Source organism: Carcharodon carcharias, chromosome 25 (genome assembly GCF_017639515.1).
Source record: "Carcharodon carcharias isolate sCarCar2 chromosome 25, sCarCar2.pri, whole genome shotgun sequence".
NCBI lineage: Eukaryota > Metazoa > Chordata > Chondrichthyes > Lamniformes > Lamnidae > Carcharodon > Carcharodon carcharias.
The window spans coordinates 46,266,929-46,289,736 of record NC_054491.1 but is presented as its reverse complement, the minus strand read 5'-3'; the positions used below and the strand labels follow the sequence as shown (position 1 = coordinate 46,289,736).

General features: G+C 46.9%; 1 protein-coding gene across 1 annotated transcript in view; it reads right to left on the bottom strand.

Moving 5' to 3' along the window:
• Nucleotides 1-18,371, bottom strand: part of endou (endonuclease, polyU-specific) — a 164,631-nt gene extending 146,260 nt beyond the window's left edge. The window contains exons 1-5 of the mRNA XM_041174297.1: nucleotides 18,291-18,371; nucleotides 9,885-10,047; nucleotides 2,328-2,414; nucleotides 2,127-2,216; nucleotides 232-351 (exon numbers count right to left, since the gene is read on the bottom strand). Coding sequence (XP_041030231.1) covers nucleotides 232-351; nucleotides 2,127-2,216; nucleotides 2,328-2,414; nucleotides 9,885-10,047; nucleotides 18,291-18,371 — 541 coding nt within the window. The remainder of the gene's footprint in view (nucleotides 1-231; nucleotides 352-2,126; nucleotides 2,217-2,327; nucleotides 2,415-9,884; nucleotides 10,048-18,290) is intronic.
• Between the last annotated feature and the right edge of the window lie 4,437 nt (nucleotides 18,372-22,808).

The following is a 22,808-nucleotide window of genomic DNA, read 5'->3' as shown; positions in this document are numbered from 1 at the left end:
AGCTGAGGTAGGGCCAGAGTCAGGCGATGTTACTGGAAACATGCAGTCTCAGTGATGGAAAGACTGAGGTCAGAAGTTCAGTTCAGGGTCATATAGAAGTTGAAGTTGTTGACTGTCAGGTTCAGTGTGAGACAGTGATCAGGGAGAGAGCTGTAGCCACTATTACTATTCAATGTTTCTGTATTTGAACAATCCTATTAGCTTTCAGAATATAACTGGTTCTTTACACACCATGACACAGGTTGTAATCGGAGCAGCAGTCTCCATGTGTCTCACATGCATGATTGCATTGACAGTTGTAATTGTGGTTCACATGATCCCCACAGCGACTGACACACGAGTCCTTGTTTCCTGTAAGAGAAGAGATTAATGCAATGATTAAGTCTTCTTTCTATTTCAGCTCCCATCTCCTAAGGAAATGGGCACCTCACTGGCTCTGTTTTCATGGGAACCAAGTACATTGTTTAGATCCATGATGATGAATGGCAATAAGGCCTAGAAATCACACCAGCAAACTGGTGCAGGGGACAGAGAATGCGGGGTGTGAGCTGGAGGGAGTAGTGGGGAGGGCCTTTGCAGGGACACACATGAGTAGGGAGCGTGTGGAAGTCTCAGGAACACAATGCATGGGTTTTAAGATTACATTGTTCTTTATTCGTTAGCATCGTTGGCTAGACCAGCATTTATTGCCCATCCCTAATTGCCCTTGAGAAGGTGGTGGTGAGCTGCCTCCTCGAACTGCTGCAGTCCATGTGGTGTAGGTACACCCACAGTGCTCTTAGGAAGGGAGTTCCAGGATTTTGACCCAGCGACAGTGAAGGAACGGTGATATATTTCCAAGTCAGGATGGTGAGTGACTTGGGGAACTTCCAGGTGGTGGTGTTCCCATGTATCTGCTTCTCTTGTCCTTCTAGATGGTAGTGCTCGTGGGTTTGGAAGGTGCTGTCGAAGGAGCTTTGGTGAATTCCTGCAATGTAACTTGTAGATTGTACACATTGCTGCCACTGTGGTGGAGGGAATTGTAGTGGATGAGGTGCTGATCAAGCAGGCTGTGTCCCGCTCATCTCCCAATCTAGCTCAGTAGTTTATTCATTGATAAATTCATACTCAACTCACTTTAAGGCAGAATTGACCAGAATTGGTTTGGAGTAGTGACCTTCCATAAACACATGATCACAAAGTTATAACTGGAATCAGCACTGGGACATCAGGAAATTATCATTGGGCTGGCTTATCAATGGATAACTGATAACAAACTGGTTATATTATAAACTAATCAATCAATCAATCAGTCATATCAATAAACAGTCACATTACCACCTAGTAATACTAATTGGACCTCTAATTGTTCACCTTATAAACCAGTAAACTAGTCATATCTGTAATGTATGTTGTAGACTGGTCACATTATAAACTGGTAAATATCTGTGATTAGATTTTATTCTACCAATAATATATCTGGACCAGATTTAAGTGGAACAATGGAAAGATAATCACAGCCAAATGAATTTATTCTCCTAAAGAATTATTGTAATGATATGGCAGGACGGCAACATTATTGGATCTTGCTGTGCTCACACATTTTAGTTGATGCTTAAGGTGTGGTGTTTCACTGTATAATGCCATCAGTCAAAGTCCTCACAACAAATCCTGCTGTCTTCACTTTCCAAGAGGTAGGGTTGGTTTAACTGGTTTAATTTAGTCAGCTTGATGTTTCAGTTAAATGACTGGATGAAAAAATTTGTTACAAATTCATTAGCCTGAGATCAGACAATGACTTGATGTCGGGGGATATGCAGGTTGGCAGCACACTTGTGTGGGTGGCAGGACGTTCCCTGTGATTTTACAAGTAAAAGCCAACTGAAAACTGGCACGTGGGGGAGCCAGCTAATTAATGGGGGGGGGGGGGGGGGGGACGCTCAGACGGAGATGCCACTTTTAAAGCCATGTGCAGCAGGCAGACAGGCTGAAGACAGTCGCAGAAAGAGGCAGTGGAGGATTGACTTCAGCGCAAGGAAGTGTCGCCCCATGATTCAGTGATGCCTCTCCGAAGATGCTTTTGCAGGTAGAGAAAGCAGAGATGTTCTGTTTCCAGCAGATGAGAGAAGGAGGCCAGCAAGTCTCACCAAGCAGGCATGGCTGGAAGTCACAGACACCAGGGGGTGCTGCAAGAACCTGGATCATGTGCAGGAAGAGATTTAATGACCTGCTACATTCTAGAAAGGTGAGTGGAATTGCAAACTGGAAGCTCAGAAGAAATTAAAAGGCTCCCATGAAATATGAGGCCAGGTGGTAGTTGGTGCATGAGGGTAACGCCAGATACCAACGTCCACAATGAGGCACCCGGTTCACACGAACTCGAACCCCTTGCTCAATCATGGGCAATTGCTGCATTGTGATGGCTGCATAGCCGTCTGTGCAACATCATGTTGCACGTTTACAGTGCCTCAGAGTATCGTCCACAGAAGAGCCACAAAACAGAGATGACACTGGATATGTTGTACTTGTAGGAGAAGCACGCTCAAAATGCCAGAGATCATCAACGAACTTTAGGTGGAGTGCCTTTCAGCGCCATGGTGAATCTGATGAGGGGAAAAGACCATGGAGATTGGATGGGTCACAGTAGGAACCCCTGAAGCTGAGGGCAAAAGTGGTGTGGAAGCTGTGGAGAATGAGTAAAGCGATCACTGCACCCAACATTGCTGAGACAGTGTGGCCTGTGTTGTCTGTATGGTCCTTTCACACCACTGGAAGCACCTGACCAAGGGGCGGCACCAGGGCTTGGTTAAAGGAACAGCTGTTTCTCTGAAATCACATCTCTCCAGCAGGTACAGCAGCAGATGAGGAACAAACCAGAGCTGCTGCTACACTGGAGAGCTCAGAGGATGGCCACACCATCTCAAGACACTTTGTCACTTTATTCCAGAGCACTGACCAGTCCAGATACATAGCACTGCACAGATGCTCAGGAGGTAATGGACACAATGACAGCTTTGGCCACTTCCTCTCAGAGGGGAGGCCCAGTGATGCTCAACCCCAAGCAGAAGGAGATCCTTAGGTGTCATCAGCAAAGCAGCAGATGTTTTAGTAGCAGTGTGAAGTGTGTGAACATCTGTTGGAGTTTCCAGACCCATACACAACAAGGGGTCCAGCTATGCCATGAGTAACACCAGATCTCTGGCATGTGAACACGTGATGTCTTCCAATTGAAAGTGTGGCAATCCTCATGGAGAGACACATGGAGCATATCACCAAGATGATGCAGGGGGTACACACAGACCACCATAATGTAGCCTCTTCCATGAGGTCCATGGAGTGATGGGTGGGTGAGCTGAACTACTCTAGGCAATCACAAGAGTGCATGTGGAGCTGATGGGCCAGAAGAGAGGCAGGCTGAAGGCAATGGGAGTTCCTCTGCAGGCACTTTGATTGCTGAAGGCAGATCCTCAACCCCTCTGACGATGACACCAGTGCTGAATGCGGGATTTAATTACTGAGGCAGCCCCGTATGTTTCAGGCTCAAACAAGGCTCAGGAACTCAGAGGATTTCAGAATTTTGCCATTTCCTATTGGAATCAACTCTTGCTCCATACCACCTACCTACACCACCTACAGATGCAGTCTTCGCAGACATTGGCGTTTTGACATCTCAGGAAGCTAAGCGTCTGTTGGCACACCTTTTCAGCTGGGTAGCACCTTCAGTGCCTGTGTGGCTGCCCTCTTGTTCCCATGCTTCCTCCTCATCCATGTCCAATGGCTTCCTAACCCACGGAGCTTCCCTGGCTGTTGTACAGTTGCTCCATGTGCATGTGGCCCAATCGCTGCACCACTATCTTCCTCATTGGGAGATTCAACGCCTGAAAGCGTTGACCCCATAGTCAGATGAAGGGTCCACTGTGATGAGTCTCTCAAGAACCTTGTCCTGCCTCCAGTTGCTGTTGTGAAACTGGGAGACACCTTTCCACTAACTGCACTTCACTTTGGTCCTACCCTCTGCAGTACCTTAAACTTGATGGTGTTGCTTCTTCAAGGCTTCACAGTAAGGCTGCGAGTTCTCTCCACAACTCAACTGCTGCTGACATCCTACCTCCTTTGAGTAGGTGACTCTGAGCCTCTGTGCATTCTGTACACCATTGGTAAAATTGGAATAAGGTAGGATAATACTTAACATTGGCTGTTTGACCTTAATTACCTGCCCACTGCCAATTTGTCAACCACTGATCCAACCTTTGTCCACAACCTATCTGTATCCTTGCAGCTGTAATTTGCTATTTCCTCTCTGGAGCCCACACTCCAGCTCTCACCTCCCGGACAGAGTCGGCTAAGTAATAATTAAACTCTGATGATTGACTGACTGATGTTTATGTGACAAACACTCCATGGTGCTGTGTGATCAACCTTAGACTTCAACTCACACCTTACTCTGCTCACCAGCCTCAATCGCCATGCTCCAGACAGAAAACACTAGTCAGCTGACAGAGCAAGGAACGCGTTTCTTATTCACAGAGCCAAAGGAATGGGAATGAATGCCAACCAACTGAAATTGGTCAGCGGCGGGAACATGTTGGAGAGCTGTCCCAGGCTCCACCTCTATTCCTGCCTCTATGGAGCAGGATCCTACTCATTAATCCTTCAGGAATAATATTATGCAACATCATTGTCTGTCTTCACTCTGCAGCCAATTTCTATGTAAATGCAAATGACTTCAATTTCAACCTTGACCCTTTCTCTCCTAAGAATGGTAACTCTCAATGGGATCTACTCCTACAGGTACATACCAGTGCTATCCTTTTCCTTCCTCCCCGGTCACACCTCAATGTGAGGCAGCAAGTGAACATCAGCAGAACAACATACAAATAACATCTTAGAGCTTGACCCTGTCATACTCTAACAACTCTCACCATCCCTCCAATGCCCAAATATCCATCAAACTCCATCTCTAGAATCCTAACTCATCCTTGATAGCTTCCAGCTGTCTTCATCTATCTGTATCCTTGCAGCTGTAATTTGCTATTTCCTCTCTGGAGCCCACACTCCAGCTCTCACCTCCCGGACAGAGTCGGCTAAGTAATAATTAAACTCTGATGATTGACTGACTGATGTTTATGTGACAAACACTCCATGGTGCTGTGTGATCAACCTTAGACTTCAACTCACACCTTACTCTGCTCACCAGCCTCAATCGCCATGCTCCAGACAGAAAACACTAGTCAGCTGACAGAGCAAGGAACGCGTTTCTTATTCACAGAGCCAAAGGAATGGGAATGAATGCCAAACTGTAATATTGAGCAGAGGTACAGACACTCACTGGCTTGGAGGCTTCCTGAAGCAGCTGAGCACAGGAACACAGACAGAATCATCTGAGTCACATCATGATGAGGTTGGGCCTCCCCAGGAATGGCTTCCAATCCACTGGCACCGTTCTTTAAATCACAGAGCTGACCGATCACATTGCAACTTGGTATCATTGGGCCAGTGCCACGCTGGAATGTATCCTGAGAATTCACATATCATTGCCCGGTGTCGTATTCCCAGGAATGAATAAATAAATTCACCTTTGTGAATTTATATATTTCGAGACCAAGGTCCTGAGCATTTGAAAGTGGCAGAACTAAATATTACTGTTTAAATCTAAAGGAAGTGTTGATCCTGTAATTGATGGGGCATGAACATTATACTTGTCTAGTACTGATACCTTGGATTCAAGATATTCCATGGATTGGATCTGTACTGCAGGAATTTCTTGGGGGGGGTGGGGGGCAGTCAGGGGCAATGCCTGGGGTGGACATTTTAAAAAAATCTATCACAGGATGTGGGCTTCGCTGGCTGGGCCAGCATTTACTGCCCATCCCTAGTTGCCCTTGAGAGGGTGGTGGTGAGCTGTTTTCTTGAACCGCTGCAGTCCATGTGGTGTAGGTACACCCACAGTGCTGTTAGGGAGGGAGTTCCAGGATTTTAACCCAGCAACAGTGAAGGAACGGTGATATATTTCCCTGTCAGGATGGTGAGTGACTTTCAGGAGAACTTCCAGGTGGTGGTGTTCCCATGTATCTGCTGTCCATGTCCGTCTAGCCGATAGCAGTTGTGAGTTTGGAAGGTGGTGTTTAAGGAGCCTTGTTGAATTCCTGCATTGCATCTTGTAGATGGTACACACTGCTGCTACTGTGCGTCGGTGGTGGAGGGAGTGAATGGTTGTGGATGGGGTGCCAATCAAGTGGGCTGCTTTGTCCTGAATGGTGTTGAGTTTCTCGAGTGTTGTGGGAGCTGCACTCATCCAGGCAAGTGGAGAGTATTCCAAAACACTCCTGACTTGTGCCTTGTAGATGATGGACAGGCTTTGGGGAGTCAGGAGGTGAGTTACTCGCCGCACGATTCCTAGCCTCTGACCTGCTTTTGTAGCCATGGTATTTATATGGCAAGTCCAGTTCAGTTTCTGGTCAATGGTAACCCCCAGGATTTTGTTAGTGGGAGATTCAGTGATGGTAATGCCACTGAACATCAAGGGGCGATGGTGAGATTCTCTCTTGTTGGAGGTTCTCATTGCCTGACACTTGTGTGGCGCGAATGTTACTTGCCACTTGTCAGCCCAAACCTGGATATTGTCCAGGTCTTGCTGCATTTGGACATGGACTGCTTCAGTATCTGAGGATTCGTGAATGGTGCTGAACATTGTGCAATTATCAGTGAACATCCCATCCCCACTTCTGACCTTAGGCTGGAATTAAGGTCATTGATGAAGCTGCTGAAGATGGTTGGGCCTAGGGCATTATCCTAAGGAACTCCTGCAGTGACATCCTGAAGCTGAGATGATTGACCTCCAACAACCACAACCATCTTCCTTTGTGCTAGGTACGATTCCAACCAGTGGAGAGTTTTACCCCGATCCCCATTGACTCCAGTTTTGCTAGGGCTCCTTGATGTCACACTCAGTCAAATGCTGCCTTGATGTTAAGGGCAGTCACTCTCACCTCACCTCAGGAGTTCAGCTCTTTTGTCCATGTTTGAACCAAGGCTGTAATGAGGTCAGGAGCTGAGTGGCCCTGGCGGAACCCAAACTGCGCATCAGTGAGCAGGTTATTGTTAAGCAAGTGCCTCTTGATAGCACTATTGATGGTCCCTTCCATTACTTTACTGATGATCGAGAGTAGACTGATGGGGCAGTAACTGGCTGGGTTGAATTTGTCCTGCTTTTTGTGTACAGGACATACCTGGGCAATTTTCCACATTACTGGGTAGATGCCAGTGTTGTAGCTGTACTGGAACAGCTTGGCTAGGGGCATGGCAAGTTCTGGAGCACAAATCTTCAGCACTATTGCTGGAATATTGTCAGGGCCCATAGCCTTTGCAATATCCAGTGCCTTCAGCTGTTTCTTGATATCACAGAGAGTGAATCGAATTGGCTGAAGACTGGCATCTGTGACCCTGGGGACCTCCAGAGGAGGCTGAGATGGATCATCCACTCGGCACTTCTGGCTGAAGATAGTAGCAAATGCTTCAGCCTTATCTTTTGGCACTGCTGGGCTGGACTCCCAAATCATTGAGGATGGGGATATTTATGGAGCGTCCTCCTCCAGTGAGTTGTTCAATTGTCCACCACCATTCACGACTGGATGTGGCAGGACTGCAGAGCTTAGATCTGATCTATTGGTTGTGGGATCACTTAGCTCTGTCTATCACTTGCTGCTTATGCTGTTTGGCACACAAGTAGTCCTGTGTTATAGCTTCACCAGGTTGACACCTCATTTTTAGGAATGCCTGGTGCTGCTCCTGGCATGCACTCCTGCACTCTTCATTGAACCAGGGTTGATCCCCTGGCTTGATGGTAATGGTAGAGTGGGGGATATGCCGGGTCATGAGGTTACAGATTGTGTTCGAGTACAATTCTGCTGCCGCTGATGGCCCACAGCACCTCATGGTTGTCCAGTCTTGTGCTGCTAGATTTGTTCGAAATCTATCCCATTTAGCACAGTGGTAGTGCCACACAACACAATGGAGGGTATCCTCAATGTGAAGATAGGACTTTGTCTCCACAATCACTGTGCGGTGGCCATTCCTACCGATACTGTCAGGGACAGATGCATCTGCGGCAGGCAGGTTGGTGAGGATGAGGTCAAATACGTTTTTCCCTTTTGTTGGTTCCCTCACTACCTGCCACAGACCCAGTCTAGCAGCTATGTCCTTTAGGTCTCGGTCAGTAGTCGTGTTACTGAGCCAGTCTTGGTGATGGATATTGAAGTCTCCCACCCAGAGTACATTCTGCGTCCTTGCCACCCTCAGTGCTTTCTCCAAATGGTGTTCAACATGGAGGAGCACTGATTCATCAGCTGAGGGAGGGCGGTACATGATAATCATCAGGAGACTTCCTTGCCCATGTTTAACCTGTTGCCATGAGACTTCATGCGGTCTGGAGTCATTGTTGTGAACTCCCAGGGCAACTCATTCCCGACTGTATACCACTGCGCCCCCACCTCTGCTGGGTCTGTCCTGCCAATGTGACATTAAAAATGCACTCATTAGGTTAGTTGTGGTTCATCTCTGAGCCAGAAGGTTAAATTTCACTCCAGAGCCTCGATCATATAGACCAGGATGACACTTGAGTGCAGTATTCAGGGAGCATGGCACTGTGGATAGGCTGTCTTTTCAAAAGAGATGTTAAACTGAAACTGTGCCCAGTCTCTCAGTGGCTGCAACCAATCCCATGGCCATGAATTCAAAGAGGAGCAGTGAGTTCTCCCCTGGGTTCCTCCACAAACATCACTTATTTGGTCATTATCATATTGCTGCTGTGGCTGACGGCAGTAAGATGTGAAGAGGACATAAGGATGCTACTAAGGGATGTAGACAGGTTAAGTAGGTGGGCAAAAATCTGGCAAATGGATATAATGTGGGAAAATGTGAAATTATTCATTTTGGTAGAAAGAATAAAAAAAAGCGTATTGTGTAAATGGTGAGAGATTGCAGAGCTCTGAGATACAGAGGGATCTAGGTATACTTTAAAAAAAAAGTCATTCATGGGGTGTGGGCTTTGCTGGCTGGGCCAGCATTTATTGCCCATCCCTAGTTGCCCTTGAGAAGGTGGTGGTGAGCTGCCTTCTTGAACCGCTGCAGTCCATGTGCTGTAGGTACACCGTTAGGGAGGGGGTTCCAGGATTTTGGCCCAGTGACAAAGTCAGGATGGTGAGTGGCTTGGAGGGAAACTTCCAGGTGGTGGTGTTCCCATTTATCTACTGCCCTTGTCCTTCTAGATAGGTAGCAGCTGCGGGTTTGGAAGGTGCTGTTGAAGGAGCCTTGGTGAGTCCCTACAGTGCATCTTGTAGATGGTACACACTGCTGCTACAATGTGTTGGTGGTGGAGGGATTGACTGTTTGTGCATGTGGTGCCAATCAAGCGGACTGCTTTGTCCTGGATGGTGTCCACCTTATTGAGTGCTGTGGGAGCTGCACTCATCCAGGCAAGTGGGGGCTATTCCATCACACTCCTGACTTGTGCCTTGTAGTTGACGGACAGACTTTGGGGAGCCAGGAGGTGAGTTACTCACCACAGGATTCCCAGCCTCTGACCTGTTCTTGTAGCCACAGTATTTATATGGCTAGTCCAGTTCAGTTTCTGGGTAACTCCTAGGATGTTGATAGTGGGGGATTCAGCAGTGGTAATGCCATTGAATGTCAAGGGGCGATGGTTGGATTCTCTCTTGGTGGAGATGGTCACTGCCTGATACTTGTGTGGCATGAATGTTACTTGTCAGCCCAGGCTCCAAGGACCAAGTAGCCTACCTCTGCTCCTATTTCATATGTTCATAAGTATCTTAAAACTTAGCCAAATGAAATTAAAGTAAGGAGAAAGAACTCGGTGCAGGTTGTCTGAGTGCTTGTTTACACCTGACCAGTCACTTTCTGCAGTAGCTGCTGAAACTTGGGTTTCTCACTGGAACAATCGTCGTTCTTTGTCTTGGATTGAGAGGCGTTGATTTGGAATCTTTCTTTAAGAACTCTCAGTTTGCAGCAATGAGGCTCTGGTGATGGATTTTCAAACCAGAAACAGCTCAGCTTTCATGGGAGAGGTTTCAGAGAAAGAGTAACGTTGTTGCTCGTCTGGCAGTCTCTCTAATTGTTAGTTCAAATTCAGTATATTTTGACACCCAAAAGCTGGGTCACATGACCTCTCTCTGGTTTAAAACTGGGCTTACCTTAGCCACTGTCTCTGGGAGGTCCATAGACTCCGTGCTTGCAGCTTGTCTCCTTCAGAAATGCAACACAGTCGCTGCTTAGGCCAGTGTCCTTTGTTTAGCAAAAGTGTTCTCAAAAATTTAAATATGCAAATATGTCCAGCCCATAACGCTATCAAAGACTATTTTATGTAACACATCTACATTACAACTCACTTTGAATTTGAAAATTCACTTTTGGCAGTTAACAAATATGTAGATTCAGAAGAAATACAGTACTCAAGAGGTTAATCTGCAACATTTATTTCAGTAATGTGAGTCAATTCAGACTGAACCATAAGAAGATATGGTAGATCAGACAGTCTAGCTCATAAGTTAGTCTGCTGAATGGGTTAGCACCTGACCACTCTGCCTGATACTTCTACAGGTGCTCCTGTTAATGAAAAATAAAAAGTGATCTGATAACAGCACCTGAAAGTCTGTAATCTCTGGAAAATATCCATTAACCTTGACAATAGCCAAACAATTTCACATCACAGCCAAAATAACAGGGATCTGGGAAAAGAAAAACACTAAACAGGTGTTTAGAAAGTATAAATAATTACCTAAAAAGTTAAGGTCGTAAGCTCCCTCCCCCATCCCCACCCCCTTTCTGTTTCCCCCTTCCCTTTTTTTTCCAATAAATTATAAAGATTTTCCTTTTCCCACCTATTTCCATTATATAAAAAAAAACCCCCACTAGAGCTATACCTTGAGTGCCCTACCATCCATTCTTAATTAGCACATTCGTTTAGATAATATCACCAACTTTAATTTTAACACCTATGTGTTCTATTGTACTATTGTCGTTGACATCTTTTGATGAGCTGCTTCTATCACTGCTTGTTTGTCCCTACAACCACACCCCCGCCCCCCCCGCTCCACCTCTTTGTCTCTCTATCTCTCCGCCCCCCACACACACACCTTAAACCAGCTTATATTTCAACTCTTTCTTGGACTCGAACGCAAGTTCTGTCGAAGGGTCATGAGGACTCGAAACGTCAACTCTTTTCTTCTCCGCCGATGCTGCCAGACCTGCTGAGTTTTTCCAGGTAATTCTGTTTTTGACCTAAAAAGTTAATGTGTGTACAGAGTCGCTTCACTGTGTCCCACTGCCAACTGTCCTTATACACAGTCCCTAAAGTGAATGTGCCCAAATCCTCCCTGGTTTTATAGAGTTTTTATTGCCCATCCCTTCAAAAGGTGCCTCTTGAGCCGCTGCTGCCCATGTGGTGTAGGTACACCCACAGTGCTGTTAGGGAGGGAGTTCTAGGATTTTGACCCAGCGACAGTGAAGAAACGGTGATATATTTCCAAGGCAGGATGGTGTGTAACTTGGAGGGGAACTTGCAGGTGGTAGTGCTCCCATGTGTCTGCTGCCCTTGTCATTCTTGGTAGATGTTGTGGGTTGGGAAGGTGCTGTTGAAGGAGTCTTGTCTAGTTGCTACAGGGCATCTTGTAGATGGAACAGACAATGACAGAGGTAGTGAATGTTTAAGGTGGTGGATGGGGTGTCAATCAAACAGGCTACTTTGTCTTGGATGGTGTCGAACTCCACTCATCCGTGAAGCTGCACTCATCCAGGCACATTGAGAATATTCCATCACACTCCTGACTGATGCCTTGCAGATGGTGAACAAGCTTTGGAGAATCAGTAGGTGAGATACTCCCCACCGAATATCTGCCTCTGACTTTCCCTGTAGCCACAGTATGGATGTTTTTTTAATTCATTTATGGGATTTGGGCTTCGCTGGCTGGGCCAGCATTTATTGCCCATACCTAGTTGTCCTTGAGAAGGTGGTGGTGAGCTGCCTTCTTGAACTGCTGCAATCTATGTGGTGTAGGTACACTCACAGTGCTGTTAGGAAGGGGTTCCATGATTTTGACTCGGTGACAGTGAAGGAATGATGATATATTCCCAAGTCAGAATGGTGAGTGACTTGGAGGGGAACTTCCAGGTGGTGATGTCCCCATCTATCTGCAGCCCATGCCTTCTAGATGGTAATGGTAATGGGTTTGGAAGGTGCTGTCTAAGGAGCCTTGGTGAGTTCCTGCAGTGCATCTTGTAGATGGTACTGTGCATCAGGAGGGAGTGAATGTTTGTGGACGTGGTGCCAATCAAGCAGGTTGCTTTGTCCTGGATGGTGTAAAGCTTCTTGACTGTTGTATAGGCAAGTGAGGAGTATTCCATCACGCTCCTGACTTGTGCCTTGTAGATGGTGGACAGGCTTTGGGGAGTCAGGAGGTGAATTAATGGAGTACTGTGTGCAGTTCTGGTCGCCACATTATAGGAGGGATGTGATTGCACTGGTGGGGGTGCAGAGGAGATTCACCAGGATGTTGCCTGGGATGAAACATTTAAGTTATGAAGAGAGGTTGGATAGACTTGGGTTGTTTTCGTTGGAGCAGAGAAGACTGAGGGGCGACCTGATCAAGGTGTACAAGATTATGAGGGGCATGGACAGGGTGGATAGGGAGCAGCTGTTCCCCTTAGTTGAAGGGTCAGTCACAAGGGGACATAAGTTCAAGGTGAGGGGTAGGGGGTTTAGGGGGGATGTGAGGAAAAACTTTTTTACCCAGAGGGTGGTGACAGTCTGGAATGCGCTGCCTGGGAGGGTGGTGGAGGCGGGTTGCCTCACATCCTTTAAAAAGTACCTGGATGAGCATTTGGCACGTCATAACATTCAGGGCTATGGGCCAAGTGCTGGTAAATGGGATTAGGTAGGTAGGTCAGGTGTTTCTCACATGTCGGTGCAGACTCAATGGGCCGAAGGGCTTCTTCTGCACTGTGTGATTCTGTAAGTTATTCGTCACACGATTCCTAGCCTCTGACCTGTTCTTGTAGCCACAGTCTTTATATGGCTAGTCCAGTTCAGTTTCTGGTCAATGGTAACCCCCAGGATGTTGATAGTGGGGGATTCAGTGATGGTAATGCCATTGAACATCAAGGGGCAATGGTTAGATTCTCTCTTGTTGGAGGTTCTCATTGCCTGACACTTGTGTGTTGCGAATGTTACTTGCCACTTGTCAGCCCAAGCTTGGATACTGTCCAGTTTTTGTTGCATTTGGACATGGACTGCTTCAGCATCTGAGGAGTCACGAACTCAGCACCCCTGACCTTATGATGGAAGGAAGGTCATTGATGAAGCAGAGGAAGATGGTTGGGCCTAGGGCACTACCCTGAGAAACTCCTGCACTGATGTCCTGGAGCTGAGATAACTGACCTCCAACAACCACAACCATCTTCCTTTGTGCTAGGTATGACTCCAGCCAGCGGAGAGTTTTCCCCCTGACTCCCATTGACTCCAGTTTTGCTAGGGCTCCTTGATGTCACACTCGGTCAAATGCTGCCTTGATGTCAAGGACAGTCGCTCTCACCTCACCTCAGGAGTTCAGCTCTTTTGTCCTTGTTTGAACCAAGGCTGTAATGAGGTCAGGAGCTGAGTGAACCTGGCAGAATACAAACTGGGCATCAGTGAGCAGGTTATTGCTAAGCAAGTGTCGCTTGATAGCACTGTTGATGATCCCTTCCATTTCTTTACTGATGATTGAGAGTAGACTGACGGGGCAGTAATTGGCTGGGTTGAATTTGTCCTGCTTTTTGTGTACAGGACATACCTGGGCACTTTTCCACATTACTGGGTAGATGCCAGTGTTGTAGCTGTACTGGAACAGCATTGGCTAGGGGCACAGCAAGTTCTGGAGCACACATCTTCAGTACTGTTGCTGGAATATTGTCAGGGCCCATAGCCTTTGCAGTATCCAGTGCCTTCAGCCATTTCTTGATACCATGTAGAGTGAATCGAATTGGCTGAAGACTGGCATCTGTGATGTTGGGGATCTCCGGTAGAGGCTGAGATGGATCATCCACTCGGCACTTCTGGCTGAAGATTGTAGCAAATGCTTCAGCCTTATCTTTTGTACTGCTGTGCTGGACTCCCCCATCATTGAGGATGGGGATATTTGTGGAGCCTCCTCCTCCAGTGAGTTGTTTAATTGTCCGCCACCATTCATGAAAGGATGTGGCAGGACTGCAGAGCTTAGATCTGACCCGTTGGTTGTGGGATCACTTAGCTCTGTCTATCACTTGCTGCTCATGCTGTTTGACACACAAATAGTCCTGTGTTATAGCTTCACCAGGTTGACACCTCATTTTTAGGTGTGCCTGGTGCTGCTCCTGGCATGCCCTCCTGCACTCTTCAGTGAACCAGGGTTGATCCCCGGGCTTGATGGTAATGGTAGAGTGGGGGATATGCTGGGCCATGAGGTTACATATTGTGTTCGAGTACAATTCTGCTGCTGCTGATGGCCCACAGCACCTCATGGATGCCCAGCCTTGAGTTGCTAGATCTGTTCGAAATCTATCCCATTTAGCACAGTGGTAGTGCCACACAACATGAAGGAGGGTATCCTCAATGTGAAGACAGGACTTTATCTCCACAATGACTGTGCGGTGGTCACTCCTACCGATACTGTAAGGGTGCAGATGCAGCTGGGACAGGCAGGTTGGTGAGGATGAGGTCAAGTATGTTTTTCCCTCTTGGTTCCCTCCCCACCTGCTGCAGACCCGGTCTAGCAGCTATGTCCTTTAGGACTCAACCAGCTCGGTCAGTAGTGGTGCTACTGAGCCACTCTTAGTGATGGACATTGAAGTCTCCCACCCAGAGTACATTCTGAACCCTTGCCACCCTCAGTGCTTCCTTCAAGTGGTGTTTAACATGGAAGAGCACTGATTCATCAGCTGAGGGAGGGCAGTACATGGTAATCAGGAGGTTTCCTTGCCCATGCTTGACCTGATGCCATGAGATTTCATGGCGTCTGGAGTCGATGTTGAGGACTCCCCGGGCAACTCATTCCCGACTCTAAACCACTGTGCCCCCACCTCTGCTGGGTCTGTCCTACCGGTGGGACAGGACATACCCAGGGATGGTGATGGTGGTGTCTGGGACATTGTCTGCAAGGTATGATTCCGTGAGAATGACTATGTCAGGCTGTTGCTTGACTAGTCTGTGAGACAGCTCTCCCAATTTTGGCACTTGCCCCCAGATGTTAGTGAGGAGGACTTTACAGGGTTGACAGGGCTGAGATTGCCGTTGTCGTTTCCAGTGTCTAGTTCGATGCCGGGTGGTCTGTTTGGTTTCATTGTGATTGGTCCAGTTATGTTTCTGGTCAATGGTGATCACCAGGGTGTTGATTCCAGTGGATTCTGTGATGGTAGTGCTGTTCAACATCAAGGGGTAATTGTTGTTGGAAAAAGTTTAGCATTAATGTTGCTATCATCCTGAGCCTGAATATTGCCCAGGTCTTGCAGCATGTACAGGCTGCTTCAATATCTGTGCAATTGCAAATGGTACTGAATACTGTGGATCACCGAACATCCCCACTTCTGACCTTATGATGGAAGAAAGGTCACTGATGCTTCAAAGAAGAGTCATTTTGGACTCGAAATGTTAACCCTGTTTTTCTCTCCACAGATGTTTCCAGACTTGCTGAGATTTTCCTGCACTTTGTTTTTATTTCAGATTTCCAGCATCTGCAGTATTTTGCTTTCATCTTCCTTTGTGCTGGGTACGATTCCAACCAGCGGAGAGTTTTCCCTCGATTCCTATTGACTTTGATTTGTGAAAGGTCCGTGATACGATACTCAGTTAAATGCTTGATGTCAAGGGCAGTCACACTCACCTCATGAGTTCAGCTCTTTTGTCCATGTTTGAACTAAGGTGTAATGAGATCTGGAACCAAGTGGTCCTGGCTGGCCCTTCAGACGCGTCTGTACTCAGTTGAGTTCTCTCAACAGGAAACATTGACTCGATCATGAACACTGGTGGATCATTTCTTGGTGGTTTGTTTCTCTCCTCCCTTTATGATCCACGTGTCTCCATATGACTCAGTCTTCCACCTTCATGTGGTAAGAAAGAGATCCAGTTACTGCATTTACTGCACCAAATAACCACTTTGGTCCTCCTCCAAAATTCTTCACATATACCATCTCTCCTATGGTAAACTCCCTGTCACGACTATGCCAGTCATGTCTAGTTTTTTGACTTCCCTGACTCTTTCCCCCTCCCTCTTAAATTTGGCATTATTAAGCTCAATCTCATCCTGAGACAGTGTTTCATCAATAACTCTGCAGCTGTGACACCTGTTGTTGTGTGAGGTGTGGTCCTATAATGGAAAAGAAGGTGTGCTAGCTTGGTTGCTATGGAATCTCCAGTTAATTTCTTCATGCCAGCCTTGAATGTTTGAATTGCACTTTCGGCCAGTCCGTTTGAGGAGGGGGTGGTACGGTGAAGTTTTTTCGAGTGATGCCGTTGAGGCTGATAAACCTTTGAAACTCAGCACTCGTAAATACTGTTATCAGATCCGACCACTTCTGGCAGTTTGTGAATGGCAGAGCTTTGATGTAGCTTAAATGTAGCAGAAGGCGTTGGTGACTTCACCTCATATATGTCCATCCATTTCCAGTGGGCATCAAAAATGAGCAGAAACATTGGGCAGAATTTTGCTGTCGGTGGGCAGGGGAGGGTGGCCCGCTAGCTGATGTGCAAAATGATGGGGGATGATGTTGGGGAAACCCCTGATGTCACCCCCCCCCATTTAAATTTTCAGGAAGGTGGGGGCGCAGCGAGATCACTGTCCTACCACCGACCTGTCAATGGCCAATTGAGGCCATTGACGGGATCGTTGAAACAATTAAAGGACCTGCCCGTCCAACCTTAAGGTTAGTGGGTCGGCCAGGAGCCCCTGTGGGGAATAGAGAAAACATGAAACCTCATCCACCGGCGGGATGAGGTTTTGTACAGGGTTTTAAAAAGTTTAATAAAGTTATTCTGTAGATTATGAACATGTCCCAACTCATGTGACATTGTCTCTTGGGGGGGGACATGTTGGGATTTTTTTTCTATTTTTAATCTTTTTCAAAGTGGAAGCGATCTCCCTGAGGCTGCACTTAGCTTCAGGGAGATGTGGGCTCTGTCATGTGCATGTGTGAAAGAGCACACTCTCGCTCCTGGGGAATCCCTCCCCCCCCACCCCCCGCACAGGGAGCACATAGCGCTTCTCACTGGACATCACGCTGGGAAAGGCCCACCCACGTAAAATGCTGGTGGGGCCTGCTTCTCTGGCAGGGATCGGCTCCCTGCCCACCGGAGATTGGGATTGGGTCGGGCCTACCCACCCGACAGGCAGAAAATTCTGCCCATTGTTCCCATGAAAGGTCCCACCTAGTCACTGTGTAACCACACCCATGGCCTTCCTGACCATTCCCAAGGGTATAACAGAGCTGTTGAAGGTAACATGCAATTGCTGACACTCACACAATTCTTCACGAATCTCTCTATTTCTCCATCCATCCCAGGCCACCATAGATAATCTTCATTCAGGAAATTCTCGGATGGGCACTGTGGAGTTCAATCAACAATGGCTTCCTTTGCTTTGGAGGAACTTGCCTGCTACCACCATCGAGGGTAGTTTTACCGATTGGCTCCTGTAATGAACTCTGCTCGTGCCTTTGACTTGGATGTTTTCTCCTATGTAAGTTTTTAATTTGGCATCGGTTTCTTCTAAATTTAATTTATGTTCAACATTATTCAGATATTTGAAGGTGTCTTCACCAATCACAGTGGTGGAAGCTCCTTTGTCCACTTCCATTCTAATAGGCCTGTCATTTATCTTCACTGTTACATGTACTGGTTCTGTCTTTGCAACCTTCAAATTAAATAATGAATAAATATCTGAATCTGTTACTTCAGGCTCTTCTGCATTACCGATCTCATGGGGTTTTTTCCTTTGAAAGTCTGTCTGATTCTTTCCTTGCACTGTCTCATTGTGTCCGTTTGATGACAATAAAAATACTCAATTTTTTTTAAACTTCCAATCATTATAAGGTTGTCTGTTTCCACCCCTGTTGCAATTATTCCTTGTTTTCGCTGCTAAGTCATTTCTTTTTATTTTTCTGCTAGTGGTGTCTGTTTCCCATTTCTTGGCAGAGTCTTGCATTTTCGCATCCTTTTCAGCTGGGCCTTCCTGCCCAATGCGGAGGTCGGTGCCATTTTGCGCTCCCTGTATGGTTTTCAAATCCCTTACTGCACTTTCCACGGCCGGTGGCATCTCCAGCGCCTTCTTAAAATCCAAATTGCTTTCAGGCGGTAATCTCTTCTGAATCATGTCCTCATTCACACTGCACACTAAACAATCTCCGAGCATTTCATTTAAAGGTGTACCAAGCTCGCAATGTTCTGTTATCTGTTTCAAACTTGCCACATAACAAGCAACTGTCTCCCCCCGTGGCTCTATTTCTTGAGTTAAATTTGAACAGTTGGGTTGTTACCGAGGGCTTTGGCTGGTAATGACCAATTATGAGGTCCACCAATTCCTCAAAACTTTTCGAATCTGGGGCACCAGGTGCCATCAGACTTAATCAAGCCATAGGTTTTACTTGCACACGTGGATAAGAGATCGCTCGCCTCTTCTCTTCCTCTGCAATGTTGCTCGCTTGGAAAAAGAATGCGAGGCATTCAATATAACGAGACCAATCGTCCATGGCTGGATCAAATGGGTCAATTCTTCTGAGTGGTGGCATTCTGAGGGGATTGCTTCAATGCTTAGGAAGGAAATTCTACTTACAATCCTGTGAGGTACAGCCTGATTTTCGTTTCTCTTGATTTATTTTATTAACTTGTCTTATTCTCAAAGCCTGTTGATTGTATCTTAGCTTTTTCCTCACTTTTTCCTCATTGCCAGTTTGTTGGATCCTGGTCACCAGTTTGTTGGGACTTTTGAATCTGGGTTGCACTCTTGTTGTGGGGTGGCCGAGTCGCTACTATTGGTAGAGTTGATCAACAGACCACTCTTAGGTGGAACACATTCTGTAGATTTACACAGGTACTCAGCAGCTACATGTGTGCTTTCAACTCCAACCCTGTCTCTATACTACAGACTCTAACTATTGAGTACTGAGGTAGCCTGCGCTTCTCTTCTATTGGATACAAAGATCATGTGATCTTTCATTATAATGTTCTTCTTAAAGGCATACTACACATCAGATTACCACACTCTCCTGCATTCCTCATTAAAGAAGTGGGAGTCCCTTACCCACCTGTCAACAATATGCCCAATGTTATACAGAGTCCCTACACGAGCACTGTCCTGTCAGAGGTAGGGTTAGTGCAGCTGCTTCCTGAAGCCTCCTGGTGAGAAGGACATTCTGAGGAGTGCTCTCCTCTTCCTCCCTTTTGTAGCATAATGGGTTAATAGTTATGGTAATGAGCTGTTGATATGCATCTTGATGTAACAGTGGCATCAGCAGTCATGTGCTAAATACTCTGTTAGAAAGATGGAACAGCCTGTATGAAAGAGTAATGCACTTACCTAATAGCTAATCTTGTATATAATGCAAATGAAGTAGCTTTGAAGGAACTTATTTGAGTCAGACCAGTGGTGACACCAATCTAACAATGAATTAATGTAATCAACAGAACACCCACAGGGAGAAATAAGAAGAAGAATTCTTCAGAGGAAGATTCAGGAGTCTTACCTTGGTGAGAGGTGCACTGAGAATCAGCAGCGATGTCAGCACCAGCCAAGCAGCCACTGTCCCTTCTGCAGCCGTTCAAGAACCGTGATGGTCCACACAGAGGCCAATGTTGGGAGATGTGGAATAAACACTCCCTAAGCTATCGCGCAGCATTGGGTTTGAATGCCGAAGAGCAGAATCACCAGGTTAGTTCATTCCTCTATACAATGGGGCCTGTTGCCAACAATTTCCTCCTGAGACAGGGGGTAGAAGGGACCTTCGCAGACATCAAAACTGTCCTAAAAGTGTTCAATGTATATTTCAGATCAAAACAGAACCTTGTAATCAAGTGAGGATGATTCAGAGGTCCCCCAGGCCAAGGCAATCCATCGATTTATTTCTCTCAGGTTAGCCAGTCGTTGCAGATGTGGTGTATTGAAAGATGAGCTTAATCATGACTGCCTTGTCATCAAAGTCCACTCCGAAAAACTGCCAGGAATTTTACAGACAAAAGACGATCTAACACTTGATTAAGCAGTCCAATATGTTAGCCAGGTCAATCTTAGGATGCAAAATCGGGCTATAACCTGTCCGAATGCTGAGGCTTTAGATGAGTCTATTTGGTTTCACAGGCCTGAAGGCAGCAGTTGTACCCACTCAAAAGTCCCCTAAAATGGGCAAAACCCTACAGCAGCCATCTTGAGGTGCCCATGCTGCAGTGTTAAAAAGCAGCAAGGTTGCCAAACAGGGAAAGAGCGTTTCCAATATGGAAAGATACTTCAAGCACTTCATTAAAGCAAGAAAGCGACCTATGAAACACAGATAATTGAAGAAATTGGGAATAAGGAAAGAAATGAGATTACAGACTTCCTACGGGAAATAAAGAATCGCGATCAAGACTTTTAGGGTTTAAAACTGAGTTCAAACTTGACACTGGAGCTTACGTTACAGTACTGGCTGACCATTTGGAATGGTTCAAAGCAGTAGACATCCAACCATCAAGAATTAAGTTGCAAGGTGGTATGGATCATCAAGTAAACGGTCAGGTAACTATCACCCTTAACCAGGGGTGACAGATTACAGAGATATCACTTGCTGTAGTAATCTGATGTGTAATATACCTTTAAGACAAATGTTGTAATGGAACTCACATGATCTGGATATCCAATGACAAAGTAGCGCTATTATTTTGAATTAGAGACTGAAGGGAGAAAAGGCAGAGTTTGAGTTGTGAGCCTTTAAGTTAGCTGCTATGTTCCTTTAGTAAATAAACAGCATGTGTTTATTCTAACAACGATTTACTGATGTTCTCTGTCTCTGTACCAACTCAGTCACCCCGAAACAAGTGTGTAACCTGATCCTTTAGCCCCAACAAACCAAAGGGCAATGGATCCTGCACTTGCATAATCAAAGCACATGTTTACTGAGCTGAAATGCATGTATAAAACTGGGCATGTTTGAGGAAAAGAAAGACCTGTCAGAAATGAAGATCCTGACGGCGGAGCCGCTCTTTGTTCTACCGTTGCATCGTGAACGGATTGCGACGGTGCATCTGTACAACCCCTATGTCCCTGTCGCTGACGTGCTCACCTTCCTTACCAGGTACTTCGATAAGGTTGGGAGCTACACTGAAGTTAAAGATAATTTGGGGATCTGGACATGTGATCGCCAGGATAAGGTAACGCTCAAGACCGATGGTAAGGGAGCCATTTTCCACCCCCCTTCCAGATTCGCTATCGGGGGAAGCCGTGGTTACCTTGTCTACACTGGGCAACCCAAACTTTGTCGCTCATGCGGCAAGTCTGGTCATGTGGCGGCCAATTGCAGTGCTGTCCTCTGCAAGAACTGCAAAAAGGAAGGGCACCAGACAAAAGATTGTAAACAGGCTAAGTGCTGCAACCTGTGTGGCGAGGCAAGACACCTCTACAAGACCTGTCCCAAACGTTGCCGTACCTATGCACAGGCAGCTAAAGCCAACGAGGGGGAAGCAGAAGAAATACCTCGTGTCACACCAACCACCAAGGCCCCCAGGGAGAACATCGGGAAAAAGGAGGACACAGAGATAGACAAGGTGGAGGAAAAAATTGAGGCAGCAGACAGCCAATCAACAGCACTGCCCCCGGAACCACCCACTCCTCAGGAGAGCGAATCAACGGAGGAGGAGGAGGCAGCAGTGGGAAAGCAGCAGGGGGAGTGGCAGCTGGTGAAGAGAGCCAAAAGGAAGAAGGGGCTAAAAAGAAACCAAGCCACTTCCCAGACAAGAGTCAAGAGGCATCTCCTATCCGACACGGATAACAAGAGCAGCAGCTCTTCGGACGAAGAAGTGCCAGGGCGGCACCAACAGAAGAAGCGGCAAAACGTTAGGGAGTTGGAGGACGAGTCACCCAAGCTCCAGAACATTGGTGACAATGAGGAGACCAGCGCACCCCAAATTGGCTCACAACCCAAAGAGGCCAGCGCACCACAACCCCAGGAATCTGGGAGCAGTGAGGTGCTCAGCGCACCCCAGCTCCGGGAAGCTGGGAGCAGCAACGCCCCAGAGGGGGAAAGGATTGGAGAAGCTTCTCCAACAGAGGACATTTCAAACCCCGCTCTCTGCACGGACCCCCAGATGCCACCCGAGCAGAACATCTCCAATGGGGAGGTTCAGGACGCTTTCCTCAGCCCATCCAAAGTGAAGCAATTTGAGCACACCACGGGCATGAAGGAACTCTCAGAGACAACAGGTTTGGTAAGCGACTAACTGCCTTAAAATGGGTGTAAAGATTGTATCCATAAATGAGCGTAGCATTAAATCTACTACGCGATGTGTTGCGACCTTGGACTACCTTGCCAAGGTCAAAGCTGACCTGTTGTTTCTGCAGGAGTGTGCGATACCACACCTCAGCTCCTACAGGCAATGGTCACGATGGTGGGTCCCATGGGTCATCGATCTGGTCGGGAGGAAATGACTCTCGTTCCTCCGGCCTGGGGATTCTGCTGCGGGGAGGCAGCTTCACCGTCTCCCAGGTTAAGGAGGTGGTGGGCGGGCGCCTCCTTGTAGCAGACGTAATGTATAAGAATGCTCCACTCCTGTTAATTAACGTCTA